The 16509-nt window shown below is 44.9% G+C and overlaps 1 protein-coding gene and 1 pseudogene across 1 annotated transcript; both read right to left on the bottom strand.

Annotated features, from left to right (window-relative positions):
• Positions 1–2439: 2439 nt before the first annotated feature.
• On the bottom strand, positions 2440–5084 carry Rabggta-ps2 (Rab geranylgeranyltransferase subunit alpha, pseudogene 2; annotated as a pseudogene).
• Positions 5085–12234: 7150 nt separating this feature from the next.
• On the bottom strand, positions 12235–14303 carry LOC134479741 (protein NYNRIN-like). The gene has a single exon (XM_063264440.1). The coding sequence runs from the start codon at positions 13381–13383 to the stop codon at positions 12250–12252; it is 1134 nt and encodes a 377-aa protein (XP_063120510.1). The 5' UTR covers positions 13384–14303; the 3' UTR covers positions 12235–12249.
• Between the last annotated feature and the right edge of the window lie 2206 nt (positions 14304–16509).

Genomic DNA, 16509 nt, shown 5'->3' with positions numbered 1-16509 from the left:
CTTACGTTTGTCAGGTATTTTGTCAAAGCAGTAAGAAAAGTAACGAATGCCATTTGGTTTCTGTACATTTTTGGTTGAATAAACTTATATAAGTTCTTACCTATTTAAGTAAGAAGACTCACCATCAAATTACATATACAGTATGTGTATATGTATATGTATAATTTATATTTGTCTACCTCCATATACCTTTTCACATATCTATTGACCTTGATCATTTAGATTTCTTATTCATTTTCTACTAGTTTATGTGTGTTGTCTTTTTATTTGCTTGTTTATTATTTATTTATTTGATTTCAGAGAAAGGATTTCTCACTCTACAGTCCAAAAGTAGCCTAGAATTCACTATGCAACTCTGACTGACTTTAAATTCATGACAACCCTTCTAACCCAGGCTTCTGAGTGCTGTGAGGATAAGCACAAATCTTCAAGACTGGCTGTGTATTTCCACTTTAAATTGTATGGCCATCCTATGTATTTTACGAGATACATAGCAAACAAATATTTTTCTAAACCCTTTGCTTGAATTTTTTACTTTGTTGATTTTTTGGTTTTGCTGTGCATAAGTTTTTAATTTAAAATGTTCCCATGTGCTTATTTTTATTCTTGTTGCCTGAGATTTGGTGTGGTAGTAAAGCCATCATCATCGTCAACAGCAGCAGCAGCAGCAGCAGCAGCAACAACAACAGCAACAACAACAAAACTAAAAACACCCGCCCCCCAAATCACTGCTGACGTCAATGTCCACAAACTCCCTTTGGTGCTTTCCATTGTCTCAGAGCTTATATTTAAGACTTCAACAGGTCTGAATTACTGTATATGGTATGTTGTAGTTTGATCTGGAATGCCCCCACATGCTCTGATGTTGAAGGCTTGGCCCACACATTTGAGAAGTGGTAGCAACTTTGGAACATGGCCCTAGATGTGTGACTGGAAACATATGATTAAAAGTCATAGTGGAACTTGGCCCCTCCCTCTCCAAGCTGCCATGAGGTAAATTCCTTTGTTTCAGCATTGTCTCTCTATCATGTTTTTCTTCAAGTAACCACAGGTTAAAACCTTTAAAACCGTGCACTCAATTAATCCTTTCAACCTGTAGTTTCTTATGAAAGATATTTTATCACACAGCATTAGATAAGAATATCCAACTTTCTCAATAGCGTTTCTTAGCAGAACTATTCTGTCCCCAAAGGGCTTCAAAAGCAGTTATACATGAGATTTTTATTATTATTAATTTATTTGTTGTACATCTTAATCATAGCTTCTCCTCCCTTTTCTCCTCCCAGCCCCTCCTTTTCACCTACCCTCCCTCCAATACTCTCTCTGTTTCTCCTAAGAAAAGAGAAGGCCTCCCATGGATATCAACCTCCCTTGGCATATCAGGTTGTGGTAGTCCTAGGTTCATCTCCAGTTGAGGCTAGACATAGCAGCCCAGTTAGGGGAAAGGGATCCAAAGGCAAGCATCATCATCAGAGACAGCCCCTGCTCCTTCTGTTAGGAACCTCACAGAAAGACCAAGATGCACAGCTGTTACTTATATGCAGAAGGCCAAGGTCCATCCCATGTGTGCTCTTTGGTTGGCTATTCAGTCTCTGTTTGGCCCCTACAGACCCAGGTTAGTTGATTCTGTAGGGTGTTTTTTTTTCTGATTTGTTTGTTTGTTTGTTTTGTTTTGTTTTGGTGTCTTTGACCTCTCTTGCTCCTTGAATCCTTCCTCTCCCTCTTCCACAAAAATCCCCAAGTTCCACTTATTGTTTGTCTCTAGGCCACTTCATTTGTTTCAATCAGTTGCTTGGTAAAGCCTCTCTGATGACATTTATGCTAGGCACCTGTTGGTAAGTATATCAGAACACCATAAAGAGTGTCAGGGTTGGACACTGTCTCATGACCTGGGTCTTAAGCTGGTCCAGACATTGGTTAGCCATTCTCTTAATTTCTACTCCTTTACCCCTGCACATCTTGTAGGTAGGACAAATTTTGGGTTGATGGTTTTGTAGCTGGGTTTGTGTTCCAATTCCTCTATTGGAAGTCTTTTCTGTAGAGATGATGGTCATAAGAATAAGGTTTTAAGATAATGTAATCATTGATTCATTGATGCTTCTGTCTCCATAGTTTCCTTTCTTCCAGTATTATCAAGAACCTAGAAACTCTAAGTACATGTTTGTGATGGTTTGTACATTCTTGCTCCAGGGAGTAGCACTATTTGAAAGTGTGGCCTTGTTGGAATAGGTGTGGCCTTGTTGAAATATGTGTGTCACTGTGGGAGTGGGCTTTAATACCCTAGTCCTCGCTGCCTGGAAGTCAGTCTTCCACTAACAGCCTTCAGATAAAGAAATAGAACTCTCAGCTCTGCCTGAACCATGCCTGGCTGGATGCTGCTGCCATGCTCCTGCCTTGATGGTAATGGACTGAACCTCTGAACCTGTAAGCCAGCCCCAATTAAATTTAAATATTGTTCTTTTTCTACTTCTTGTTCTTTTTTAGAGGAACCTCTCCATTCTTTATTCAGCCCCAATAAGTTAAAGGGTAAGGGTAAAGCAGGGTCTCCTAGGTGAGGATGATGCTGACAGATGGTACAATCTCAGCCAGATGCTCCAGGATCCCCTCTTCCTGGCACAGCAAGTTGCCCTGAAGGTTGAGGAGGACTAGTTTGGGGCAGGAGACAAGAGGCTGGAGTGTTGCAGACTGATGGAGGTGGTTATTACATAGTAACAACTGCTGCAGCCTGGGAAGGTTAGCCAAGCCATCCAAGTTCTCCAGGGTATTATCACTGGCCTGCAGGACCTCAAGACAGTGCAGAGCAGCCAGGGCTGGGGGCAAGGCTGGGAGATGATTATGGGACAGATCAAGACGGGTGACCAAGAGCAGCTGTTCCAGATGGCAGAACACAGTCAGATCCTTATGAGCCAGGTGCAGCACACACACGTCGGCGTACTCCATCTTGAGAACACTTTTCCAGCTGTGCAGATCATCCAAGTAGGCTGTTCTCATTGGGACCACGGCTTTGGGGTTATTGAAGTACTGCAGTGTTTCTTTCTCATAGAAGAGAGGGTCCAGTGCCTGCACCAGGAGGATGATGGTAAGCAGGCACCATTTATTCTCAGGCTCCAGCTTCTGCAGCTCCTTACAGGATTCAAGCTCAGACTGTAGCATTGTGGACTTTTCTACTAACAACTCACACCTAAAGAGCTGTTCATCAATAGCTGGGTCTGAGCAAAAGCACACCTGATGATCTATTAAAAGCATGCATTCCTTTTGGGCATCACTTCCTGTCCAGATGACCTTGAAGTGTGCTGAGCAACTGGTTATTGAGAAAGAAGCAGTGGGCAGGTCACGGAGCCAGACATGGCTGGGCCAGTTCCTGCCATCTGGAGTACTCCACTCCACACTCAAAGGTGCCTCATCAACCAAGAGTAGCAAGGTTCTCATCCCGGAGCCCACTCTCAGGGGATGAGAAAAGCAGACTGACAGACAGGCCTCTTCCCAGCTCACATGCAGGCAGCACAGAATGAACATCTTGGGGCTCTGCCTGATCTAGGAGCCAGCAGCGATAGAACCAGGCACTCTGATCACTGGGGTCAGTAAAGAAGGCATTTCACACCAATGTCAGCTCTTTCAGCAGTCCCTGTGGGCAGGAGTCTGGAGGAGGGTGCAGCTGGGGCAAGAGGCAGGAGCGATAATGCCTGGAGGAATATTTGGAGAAGTTTCTGGTGATGAGGCTGCACAGTGAAGGTGGGTTCCACTGCAGGGGTGACAGCAACCTGTGAAGTTACAAAGTCCCAGCAATGAAAGCTCCACTCATCCGCTCATCTGCCTGGAGGAAGCAAGCACACAGCTCCAGCTCCCAGGCCCAGTTGGGCTTAGGCAGGCAGCTTAGCAGCCAGCAGCCATGCTGCGAGTGCCATAGGACTTAAGGTTCACATGCAGACAGCTCTCTAGGAAGCTTAGTTCTGCCTTCGAATGAGCAGCCAACTCCTCAGGGACTTCTGGGTTTCTAGCTGCTGGAGCACTTCTCTGCGACAGTTCCAGAAGGTGGCAAAATCAGGGCTGGCTCTCAGAATCTGGCTTGTCAGTTGTAGCACTGATTCAACCAGCTCGCCAGCCGGCTGCTTCTGGAAGACAGCTTGAGTGGCTGACAGGTAGAGCTTTAGCTTCTGCTCCCACTCTAGCCTTCTGGCCTCTGCCTGCTCTTCGGATGTCTTGGCCTTCAGGTGCCTCCACGGTTTCAACTCAGCACTGGGGACAGGGGAGGGGGGGTCAAGAGGTAGCCCATTCAGCCTGCACTGGGGGAATATTTTCCTTATAATGTTGCCTTGGTCATGGTGTCTGTTCACAGCCATAAAACCCTAACTAAGACAATGATCTCCAGAGAAGAGGGACTGGACTTTGGGATAAGGTTTTACATCATTTACAAATGACTTCTGCTTCACAGTCCAGCTCTTTTGCCTCCTTGAAGGTGGTGGAATGTGATCCTGCGATTTTTCCGACTTCCTCAATGAAGTCATTGTCTCAAATTTTACTGGAGAAGAGCCACAAGATAAACTTACTCTTTGGAGTTGCCACAAAACATTCATAATTGCTAAATAAACTAAGAAAGCATCTGTTGCTTATCAAGATTTCCTGGGATTTCTAAAATTGACATATTTTAGCCCAAAGCAACAATTAAACTTTATTGGGGGGAAAATGTGGGCATGTGCAACTGGGGAAGCTTCCCTGGAACAAGACTGAGATTCACTCCTGAAAAATCTCATCCTGAGACCACCAGGATTAGGACAGCTCTCTCCGTGTTCTTAGCCTACATGTTCCAGCCTATTATTACCTCTACCCACCCCCCACCTCATGTAGTCTTTGGCCAGATTACAGATTCAACTTCCTCACCCATAAGAACCTGCCCAGCGTGTTCTTGGAATTCCTCTTCATGGAAATGAATCATCCCTGGAACCCCAGCCCCAGCCAATAATGTACACCAATCTTGAAAACCCCCACTCACTTCCCAAGGTCTATACAGTCCTTGTTTACAACAATAAACTTGCTCTCTCTTACTGGAGCTGTTCCTGGAAGTCATTCTGTCATACTCATGATCCTCTAAACCCTGTCCCTCCTGCCCTCCCTCCCCTTCTTGTGCTGGTGACCAATTATTTCCCAGAAAGGGAAAACCTGCTTATACATGTGGTACCTTTTAAACCCAGAGCAAGATAGGGGTATATATTACGTTTTGCAGCCTGCTTGGTACTGACTCATGACCTCAACCCCCGGCATCACTGATCTGCTGTACAAAGTTTGGGGTTAATAAAAGAAAATAAACTGATCAGCCATTTCTAACCCTGTTTAAGGTTTTATAAAATTTGTAACGGTAACAAAACATTTATAATTTTGTAACAGAATAGGAAATGGGCACCTGGTCCCTGGTCCTGCCCTTTAATACAGAGCCAGGAAAACCCTGGTAATATCCTGGGTAATAGTGATGATGGGAGAATCTTACATAGAACTGCTAAACCCCCTGGGATTTTCTGGAAGTCATGTGTATCTTCCAGTCTAATGAAGACACACTTGATGAATTCCTGGACACCTACAGGAAGGGAACTGGCCGTTAGACAGAGCAGAGCACGATTAGAAGCCTGGAATTCTATGTCCCTTCATGTCCTAGAGAAGAAAAGAGAGACAGAAACTGAGCTAACTGCTGACCACAACCATGTGATGGAGCCTCCACTAAATATGTCAGGTGTAGCATTTGGAGACCTTCTTGGTTATTTTCCACATGCAGGAAATATGGACGATGCACCCAAACTCATCTGGCTCTTTATTTGGCTCTGTGTATTGTTTCATCTGTTCATGCACTATATTCTTATGATATGTTTCCTTGTAAGTAAATTACTAAGTGCGCGTAAAGTGATTCTCTGAGTTCAGTTATTAAAACTTTAACATGACCAGGTAGCAATGGTGAATCCTTGTGTATAAGCAATGTATATAGCAATGGTGAATCCCTATGTATAAGCAAGTCATATTGAGACCTGGAAATCTGCCAAGGAACTCACTTTCTGTGACTGATATCTTCGGTGGAGGAGTAGAAAAAAGTAATTATTATTTAATAGCTGATTCACATATAACTCTTTATAAACAGGAATAATCTTAAAACAAAAATGATACAGGTTTTTGGAGAGACTTGGAAGTAGCATTGACCATTCTCCCCTGCTGTTGATTTGGTAACATTAATCTTAGTAGCGCCAATGTGGTGCTGAGGTCATGGAGGATGCTTAGTAATCTACTGGGCTTTAGCCCATGCAGGAACCAGAAGACGCTGGTGTCTGGTGGCAGCAAATGGCAGCAGCAGCCACAACAATGGGATAAATATAATTACTAGGAAGAAGTAAACGCTGGCAGGTAAGTATCATTGCTTTTTCCTCCAACCTGACCTCATCCTCTGGAGGATGTTTTCTGCTATTAGTTAATTCTGCCTGTAATTTCTCTCACAGATCTGCCCAGAGGTAAACCTCTTAGTTGATTATAATCAGAACAATTTAACAATCAAGATTATCCACCATACACAGCAGATGCCCAATGATATGGAGTCTGTGTCCTGAGTATTTACAACTTTTGATGAGTATTTTCATGTTTGCATCAAAAGATGACATTTGTGTGTATTGATTCTAGAATCTCATTTATTTAGTGAATATCTGCATAGCCCAACCATAGGTCAAGAGCCAAGCTCCTGGCAATGTACACCAAAGCAGACAGTTTCAGTTCAATAACTGAAATATTAGTCAGAAACCATTATTTTAAAATATTTTGTTTTTAAAATACTAAAAATATGGAAAATGAGCTATAATATATAAATTTGTACTTTTTCATTATTATAACCAGACCACATGCTATATACATATGTATACATATATATTATACACATGTATACATATATATATATATTAACTATACTGTCAAAGTCCTCCAGAGAATAGAACCAATAGGATTTATTAATTAATACTTATAATATAGCTATGTATAACAGATATGGAATAAAGAATATAATTTTGTAGTCTACTGTATTAATAGAATATATAATATAGTATATGATATAGTATTTAATATGATATATAAATGTATATGTGTATATATAAATATATTTATGTGAGCATAGTTAGTATACAGCACATACCTTATTGGTTATATTTCTATGGGGTAATTTGTTAATGTAGCAGGTATGACAATTTTCATATATTTCAAAGAAAGCATGCCTCTAGCCTCCAATCTGTGTGAAGTTTATGTCACATCAGTGTATCAAAGTAGAAAAATATGTGTAGAGGGAGTAACTCAAGTTCTAAAGTTCAGCCAGTACTTATTGTTATTTTTAAGAACATACTAAGCAAGAATTGAACTAGACAAAAGTTAATTTACAACTTGCCATCTGCCTTCAAGAACTTTGTCTCATAGGTAAAGAAAGTATTGTGCAAAACAAGAAGAATGCAATATAGTCACTGGTGATGGTATGATTCAAAGAGTTGCTCATTGGAGCTATTAGTTTTAGATGCTAGATAAAATTATGTATGTCATAATTTAAATAGTAACATTCATTTCTCATAAATCAGAAGGGTGAGAAGTCTGAATCCTAATCACAGTGTGTGGTGAGGACACTCTTATCAGTTAGAAAATGGCCATCTTCTCATTGGATCCTCACATAGAGGAGAAAGATGCCACACCTTCCTCTTTCTATAAAGCCACTGAGCCCGTTCACAGGAGGTCACCCTCATGATCTTGTTCTTTTCCCCACCCAAATCTCCACTTGTTAATACCATCACACTGGCACGAGGGCTTCAGAATAAGAATTGGAATATGAACAAGATAAAAAAGATAGAACACTCACTATAATTAGCTTTAATTGTCAACACAACCTGAAATTACCAGAGAAAAGAGACTCATGGAGGAGTTGTCTTCATTGTCTTGTCTTATTGGCATATCCATATGGGATTATCATATTTAAATTAATGGATGAGGAATGACTCAGTCTATTGCAGGTGATGTCATTTCCTCAGAAGGCTATCCTGAACTGTTTTAGAGAAATCAGTGTGGGCATAAGCAAGTAAACACATGAGCATTCATTTCTTTTTGCTCTTGACCAGACGTGTTGTGACCAGTTTGAGTCAAGTTCCTGCCTTTACTCCCTAAAGAGATAAAGTATAACCTAGGATTTCATGCTGAAACACATTCATTTCTCTCCTAAGTTCCTTATAGTCAGGGCATTTCATCACAGTAATATAAATGAAACTAGAACTCCCTCTTACAGAAAATGTACATCAGCACTAATAGAGATACAAATTTTGCTAAAAAAAATACATTGGTTTATATGAGTCTTCTAAAGATCTTTACTACCAACATTATCTTGTTGCTCTAGAAACTACATAGAATCTATAGTCATTTATCTTATTTATCTATAAACAAATTTTATCAATCATTGCAATTCTTGATCACCAGATAATCACCCTATGCTTTCTGGAAACCCTAAAGTTTCTTAGTGAAGGAAAAATTGTCTTTCAAGGAGCATGTGACTGAAAACTAATCAAATGTGTAACCTCTAGTATCAAATATGCTTCAGAGACAAGGTGATGCATAGATAAATAAAATCTTTTTTTTAAAAAAAACAAGAAAATGTAAGGTCAGAGATGTCAGTATTTTATGTTAATTCTTCCTTGAAAATACTAAGGAAAGCAAAGAACCATTAGGGAACATACCTTTAGCCAGAACCTGCCCTTGGCAAGGAATGCATTACACAATCTATCAAATACCCTGACAGCCCCTCTGGCAGGTTAATGCTGCGTGTCAACTTGATTAATCTATGATGCTCCATAGTTTGATCAATACTGGTTTCAACACTGCTGAGAAAATATTTTTAAAATGTAAATAATGTTTACAAGGATGGGTATTAAGCAAAACATATTGCCTTGCACAATGTGAGGGTGCCATCTCTACTTATTTAGATGTCTTCATGAATGAAGAGTGAGGCTTTTTGAAAAAGAAGGAACTCAGCCAGCAACAAATAATGTCAACATCCATCTTGCCTGACTTTCCAGCTTATAGGACGAAGACAGCTACATAGTGTCTCACTTGAATCTCTAAGTTGTGAGCTACTCCAAATGATTTTGTACTTGCCAATATTAGCAATCCTATAAATATTATAATCATTGCCCTTGGTAGAGCCATAGATATAGCTCATCAGTTAAGAAAGCTTGCTGCTCTTCCAGAGGAAATGAGCATATATATAATACATTATATATATATTGACTATACTGTCAAAGTCCTCCAGAGAATAGAACCAATAGGATTTATTAATGAATATTTATAATATAGCTATGCATGACAGATATGGAATAGAGAATATAATTTTATAGTCTATGATATAGTATTAAATCTGAAATATATGTGCATATATACATATATACATATACTCATATACATGCATATATATATGAGCATAGTTAATATACAGCACATACCTTATTGGTTACATTTCTAGGGGGTAATTGGTTAATGTAGCAGGTATGACAATTTTCATTCCATACATCATATAGCTAACATAAAGGCATCTTGACTTTCTCAAGAAATTAGGTGCTCTAAATTTCAAGTGGATCAGGCTTGTCCAAACTACTATAGTGCTCTCCCCTCTCCAGATTGCTAACGAGAAAGGGGTATTGAAAGACCTCTGGAGAGGACCTTTCCCTCAGGAGGAGACCCCAAGCGCCCAATGACCGAGCCGAGGCCCCTCGGATGCAATCAGCAAGAGGGTTTATTGGAAAAAACAGGTACCTGCGGGCACACAGTCTCTTCAGAGGACTTGCGCGCCCAGCAGCTCCAGCATGGGGCTTTTATAGGGTTTGGGGAAGCAGAAGCGGGTGTACAGAAGCAGATGCATAGTTACGGGGATTGGTGGATTTAAACGAGGCATATAGACATGTTCACATATGATTGGTTATTTCACATGATGAGGTAATAAGGTTTGCATCACACATTGGCAGGTTTGCATCATACTCGAATGAGGTTGTAACATGGTAAAACATGGTAAAAGAGTACGTGTGGGCTGGGACGTCCTGAATGTCGGGGGCTAGGGGCTTATCCCTTCCTGCCAGATCCAGTACTCCTAGTCTGTTCTGTATTCCTTTCCTTTTATGGTCTGTTAGTTTTAACGGTGACTCGGCCCTAGGTATCTGGGCGTGCCTGGGCTCGTTCAAGCCTGTTGCAACTCTGAGTTAAGACTCATGGGGTAGGTCTTTCATTTTCCCCCATTTTCTTTTAGACTTGAGTAAAATCCTTTACTCAAATCGAATTCTAAGGAATCTCTTCCTGTTGTCTTACCCTCTGGTATTGTTGGGTGAGAACAAGCGTCTGAATGACTGAGAGTCTGTTCTTTATGAACTGCATCAATCTGTTTAGAATGCAGGGGCCAAAGAGGAGGATTAGGAGGAGGATGATTAAGGGTCCCATCAAGATGGACACCAGGGTAGCAAACCAAGGGGATCGGTTAAACCACCCCTCGAACCAGCCTTGTTGGGAATCAAACAGCTTCTGTCTCTGGGCCAAGCGTTCTCGGAGCTTAGCCATGTTATCTCTCACTAATCCTGTATGGTCTGCATAGAAACAACATTCTTCTTTTAGAGCAGCACATAGCCCTCCTTCGCGAAGGAACAGCATGTCTAGCTCTCTCCTATTTTGTAAGACTACTTCAGACAAAGATGTTAAGGACTTTTCTAATGCACTCACGGATTCCTCGATAGCTTTTAGATTTGCATTCATGGTCGCTTGTAGCTGACGAAAGTGACCCGTTTCAATGAGGGCGGTGGTCCCCGTCCCTATACCTGCAGCCATTCCTCCTAAGGTGATTCCTCCTAAGAGTAGAGCTAGGGTCATGGTGATGGGTTCTCGCCTGAATCGAGTCAGCCCCTCAAAATGTGAGTATATGTACTCGGGCCCATGGTAGGTGACCTTAGGCCAAATTTCTACCAGTACACAGTAGTTGGAGGATCTGCGGAGGATTGCGGCGGAGATATAAGGTGTCAATCCGGTGTTACAGGCCCAATAGGTGCCTGTAGGAGCTGCTAGGTAATAGCTTCCAGTGGGGATCCTCTTGGTGATAGCGCAGAGGACCTGGTGAGTGGGGGGTATGGTCCCTATACAGAGTCCCTGTCCTGAGACTTCCGGCAACGTCAGCCTATGGCTAGGGAGGGTTGTGCAGCTGGCCGGGGCCGTGATCTGATTAGTATAATTCCCCATGACTGCCACACCCTCATAATAGGGCGGGCTAGAGACCAGGCACAGCCAGCATTCTTGGGTCTTGTCAGGTTCTGAATAATTGAATGCCAAGTATGCCCGGTCACTAAGTTGATTAGCCGGTCTCCCGTTCCTAGCAGCCGAGGGGCCGGTGTGGAAGGGTCCCTAGTCGGGGAGGGAGTTGTCAAGATATTCCCGGAGTTCTGAGGGGTGTTTAGCCATAGTGGGGGTCCGACCGGGGGCAGTGCTGGTGCTGGTCGGGAAGGGGGCTTTTGATCCATGAGGACTGGGTTTGGACCAATCTCTTGTCTGACCTGTTCTCTCACCAGTTGGAGGGAGAACAGGAGTCCTGGGTTAGTATGGCCAGGGGTATACAACCATATCCCCCACCTACGCCCCACCTTCCAGTCTGTGTTTTTACTTTGATCCCTGAATTCTATTGTAATTCGAGATTTGCCTGGAGTCTCAGGGGAGAAGGCCACTAAGTCCCCCTTCTTGGTCCCCCACCATCCTCGAGTGTAAGTCTCACACCCCCACTTAGTGCAGTAGAAGGTCTCAGGACCTCCGCACTCCCGGGTCCTTTTTTTTTTTTTTTTTTTTTTTTTTTTGGTTCTTTTTTTCGGAGCTGGGGACAGAACCCAGGGCCTTGCGCTTCCTAGGTAAGCGCTCTACCACTGAGCTAAATCCCCAGCCCCCTGGGTCCTCTTACCTCCGGGACAAGTATACCAATCAGAGTGTCTGCAGGGTGGGTATGAGTTGTGGGGAGTCCGCTCAGTATGCTCCCAGGAGTCCTTAGCCAGTTGACAAAGGTCAAAAGTCAAAGGGGGCCACCAGGTTCCTTCAGCATGCTTACCATTAGCTAGGACTTGAGACCAGCCCGTCTCTAAATTAGTTATTATCCAGGACATATTATGTACCTGGTGGGGGCTAGCCCCCAGACTCGCCCCACCCCTAGTCCATAAGACAGTTAAGAGCAACAACGTGAAAATCTTAGCTTTAGGGGGTTTTGAGTGCGTTGAGCCTTCCATGTTTGGGGCGCGATGTTGTGATCTGCCATTTCTCAGGTCGGGCTGCCTTGGCGTGAGATGCGTGGATCCAAGCTGCAATTCCGTCTACCTTCAAGTCTGTCGGGGTAGTCAGGAGAACTGTATAGGGTCCTTTCCACCGAGGCTCGAGATTCTTGGTCTGATGTCTGCGCACCCACACGGTGTCTCCGATCTGGAACGGGTGCGGCACCGTCGGTTGTTCAAGCCTGTCTTGGTAGGCCGCGGCTAGAGGTTTCCAGATGTCTCTCTGCACGATTTGTAGGGCCTGAAGATGTGCTGCCAAGGAAGGGCTATTAGCGAATTCAGCGATATTTGAATCAAAGAAATTGATAAATGGGGGTGGGGTCCCGTATACTATTTCAAAGGGAGTCAGGCCATGGGAGCCCGGTGTATTCCGGGCCCGGTATAGGACTAGGAGTAGTAGGGACACCCAATCCTTTGAGCCAGTTGCAAGCGTTAATTTAGATAAAGTCTCCTTAATTGTTCTATTCATGCGCTCTACCTGTCCTGAACTTTGGGGTCTATAAGCACAATGTAACTTCCAATCAATCCCCAATAACTTGGCCACCAACTGACTTACCTGGGAGACGAAAGCGGGCCCGTTATCTGACCCCAATACTTGGGGCATTCCATACCTGGGGAAGATTTCTTCGAGGAGCTTCTTGGTCACCACCTTGGCCATTTCATGTTTCGTGGGGAAAGCCTCTACCCATCCGGAGAAGGTATCTATGAACACTAAGAGGTATTTGTGTCCGTACATACCAGGCTTGATTTCAGTGAAGTCAATTTCCCAGTGGGTACCAGGCCGATGTCCTCGGGGACGGACTCCTTGTCCAATTTTAGCTTTTCCTGGGTTTACCTGAGCACAGGCCCTGCAGCTTTCAGTCACCTCCCGCAAGGCCTGATCTCGTCCCAGGAGGTAGGTGTCAATCTCTTCTCGTCTTAAGAGGGTTTTCATCTTCTTGAGTCCCAGGTGTGTTAATTTATGTAGGTAGGAGATTAATTCAAAGGTCATCTTCGTAGGCATAACTGTTTTACCTGTGTAGACCCACCGTTTTAGTTGTGGGTACCAAACGGCCCCCATTTTCTGTAGGAGCTTTGTGTCCTCCGTGGTGTAGAGCCAACTGGTCTGTTCCGGCTGTGGAGACGTGGGTTGATCTTGGTCTTTTAAGGACAGAACCCATGGCGGCCTCACGCGCTGAGATGTCAGCTAGCCGATTTCCCCGTGCCTCGGGGCTGTGTCCCTTCTGATGCCCTGGGCAATGTATAATGCTCAGTCTTTTTGGTAGGAACAGAGCTGCCAGGAGGGCCAGAATTTCAGTCTTGTTCTTAATGTCCTTACCCTCAGATGTGAGCAGCCCTCTTCTCCAGTAGATCTCTCCATGGATGTGTGCCGTAGCAAAGGCGTAGCGGCTGTCTGTATATACATTCAGCCTCTTACCTTCTGCCATTTTGAGCGCCTGGGTTAAGGCAATGAGTTCAGCCTGCTGTGTGGAGGTACCAACAGGCAAGGCGCTTGCCCAGATCACTTTGTCCTCCGTAGTGACCGCGGCTCCAGCTTTCCATTCCCCGTTCACCAAGTAGCTGCTACCATCGGTGTACCACGTATGGTCAGCATCCTGGAGAGGTCGGTCCGATAGGTCTGGTCTGGTTCCATGTACTTCTGCAAGGATCTGCAGACAGTCGTGCTGTTCTGCCTCCTCTGGCAAAGGAAGCAGAGTGGCTGGGTTGAGAGCGACCACGGGCCCAAACTGGACCCGTTCCGCATCCAGTAGCAAGGCTTGGTAGTGGGTCATGCGGGAATTAGAGAGCCAGCGGTCAGGGGGCTGTTTTATCAAAGCCTCCACTGCATGGGGTGCCAGGATGGTGAGTGGCTGCCCCAAGGTCAACTTCCCAGCGTCTTTAGTTAGGACGGCAATGGCTGCCACCATTCTCAGGCATGGTGGCCAACCGGAGGCCACAGGGTCTAAGTTCTTAGACAGGTAGGCTACCGGGTGCTTCCAGGGTCCCAGTCTTTGTGTTAGGACCCCCTTAGCATACCCTTGTTTCTCATCCACAAATAGTTCAAAGGGCTTGGTGATGTCTGGGAGACCCAAGGCAGGGGAGGACAGCAAGGCCCGTTTAATGTTATCAAATGCCTCCTGTTGTTCTGCTCCCCACTGGAAGAGCACCCCCTGTTTAGTGAGAGGGTACAAGGGGGCTGCCATCTCGGCAAACCCAGGAATCCAGAGGCGGCAGAATCCCGCCGTTCCTAGGAATTCCCGTAGCTGTCGGCCATTTCTTGGGGCTGGGATGTTGGCCACGGTCTGTTTCCTAGCTGGAGTCAGCCATCGCTGTCCGTCCCTTAGTTGATAGCCTAAATAAGTAACCTGGGTCTGGCAAATTTGAGCCTTTCTGGCAGAAGCTCGATAGCCCAATCGCCCCAAAGTCTGCAAGAGGGATTCTGTTCCCTGGTGGCATGCTGTCTCAGAAGTGGCCCCTAGAAGAAGGTCATCAACAAACTGAAGTAGTATAAGAGTGGGGTGCTGGACTCGAAAGTCAGCCAAGTCCCGTTGTAAGGCCTCATCAAAGAGCGTTGGGCTATTTTTGAAACCCTGTGGTTTCAAACCTTGTCCAAGTCAACTGTCCCGAAAGCCCCATTTCAGAGTCTTTCCACTCAAAAGCAAATAAGGGCTGGCTTTCTGGGCTCAGCCGGAGGCAGAAGAAAGCATCCTTCAGATCTAAGACCGTATACCAAGTATGGGTGGGAGGCAGGGTGCTGAGTAGGTTATAAGGGTTTGGGACAGTTGGATGAATATCTTCTACTCTTTTGTTGACCTTTCTCAAATCTTGTACCGGCCTATAGTCTCCAGTGCCGGGCTTCTTAACAGGTAGCAGAGGCATATTCCAGGGTGACCGGCAAGGGACTAGGATGCCTTGGTCTAAGAGCCTCCTGATATGTGGCTTTATGCCCTGATAGGCTTCCCATGACATGGGGTACTGTTTAATGGAGACAGGAGTCGCGGTGGCCTTTAACTGGATAATTAGGAGAGGCTGTTGGAGCGCCAAACCCATCCCGCCAGTCTCCACCTAGGCCAGTGGGAATTTCGTGACCCAAGAGTCTATTTCTAGAGATTTTGGCTTGTCCTGTTCTGGTTCATATAATCTATATTCATCTTCTAACTGAAGGGTTAAAATCTGAAGAGGAGTACCGCGGGGCCCAGTTACTCGGGTCCCTCCTTCTTCAAAATGGATCTGAGCTTTTAATTTGGTAAGCAAGTCACGGCCCAGCAGAGGGTATGGGCAGTCCGGAACATGTAAGAAGGAATGGGTCACCTTACCAGTAGCCAGCTGAACCCGTCGATTTGTAGTCCAACGGTATCTCTTGCTGCCAGTGGCTCCTTGTACCCAGGCCGTCCGGTCGCTGAGTTGTCCAGGGGCCTGGGTGAGGACTGAGTGCTGGGCTCCTGTGTCCACCAGAAAGGTGACTGGCTGCCCCCCAACTTCAAGAGTTATCCTGGGCTCGGGGGGGGGGGGCTCCTGGCCCTGACCTCCCTAATCTTCATCTAGGGCCAAGAGGGAGGTCTGTGGGCGGGGTCTTCGGAGCCCGCTGGGTTTCTTAGGGCAATCTCTGGCCCAGTGTCCTCTTTCTTTGCAATAAGCACATTGATCCTTATCTAGCTTTGGCCCCTTTCGAACTCCCATCCTCTCTCCCCTTTTCTCTTGACCCTGAACTACGGCGGCCAAGATTCAACTCAACTTTCTGCTCCTTTTTCGGTCTCTCTCATCCTTTTCTCTACGTACTCTATCTTCCTTTTCTTCTTGTGTCTCTCTCTTGTTATAAATTCTTTCTGCCTCCTTAAGTAAATCCTGCAATGTATACCCTTGTAAATTTTCTAGTCTCTGTAGCTTGGCCCTGATATCTGGTGCTGCCTGCCAGATGAAGGACATGGAGACATTTGTCATTTGTCCTGGATCATCTGGATCATAAGGGGTATACATGCAATAAGCTTCCTTAAGTCTCTCTAGGAAGGCTGAGGGAGTCTCCGCAGCCTCTTGTACCACTTGTTTCACCTGAGCCAAATTGGTGGGGCGTCGTGCCGCCCCTCGGAGACCCACTAGGAGCAACTGGTGATAAAGGCGTAGGTGTCTCCTACCTTCAGCCGTGGTGAAATCCCAATCAGGTCTCGTAAGTGGGAATGCGTCATCGATCTCTTCTGGGAGCAAGGTG

This window comes from Rattus norvegicus, chromosome 7 (genome assembly GCF_036323735.1).
Source record: "Rattus norvegicus strain BN/NHsdMcwi chromosome 7, GRCr8, whole genome shotgun sequence".
NCBI lineage: Eukaryota > Metazoa > Chordata > Mammalia > Rodentia > Muridae > Rattus > Rattus norvegicus.
This window is presented reverse-complemented; position numbering and strand designations above follow the sequence as displayed.

What these genes read in the sequence shown, in the direction of transcription:
- LOC134479741 (XM_063264440.1), bottom strand. Translation starts at nt 13,383, where the DNA reads ATGGGGGCCGTTTGGTACCCACAACTAAAACGGTGGGTCTACACAGGT.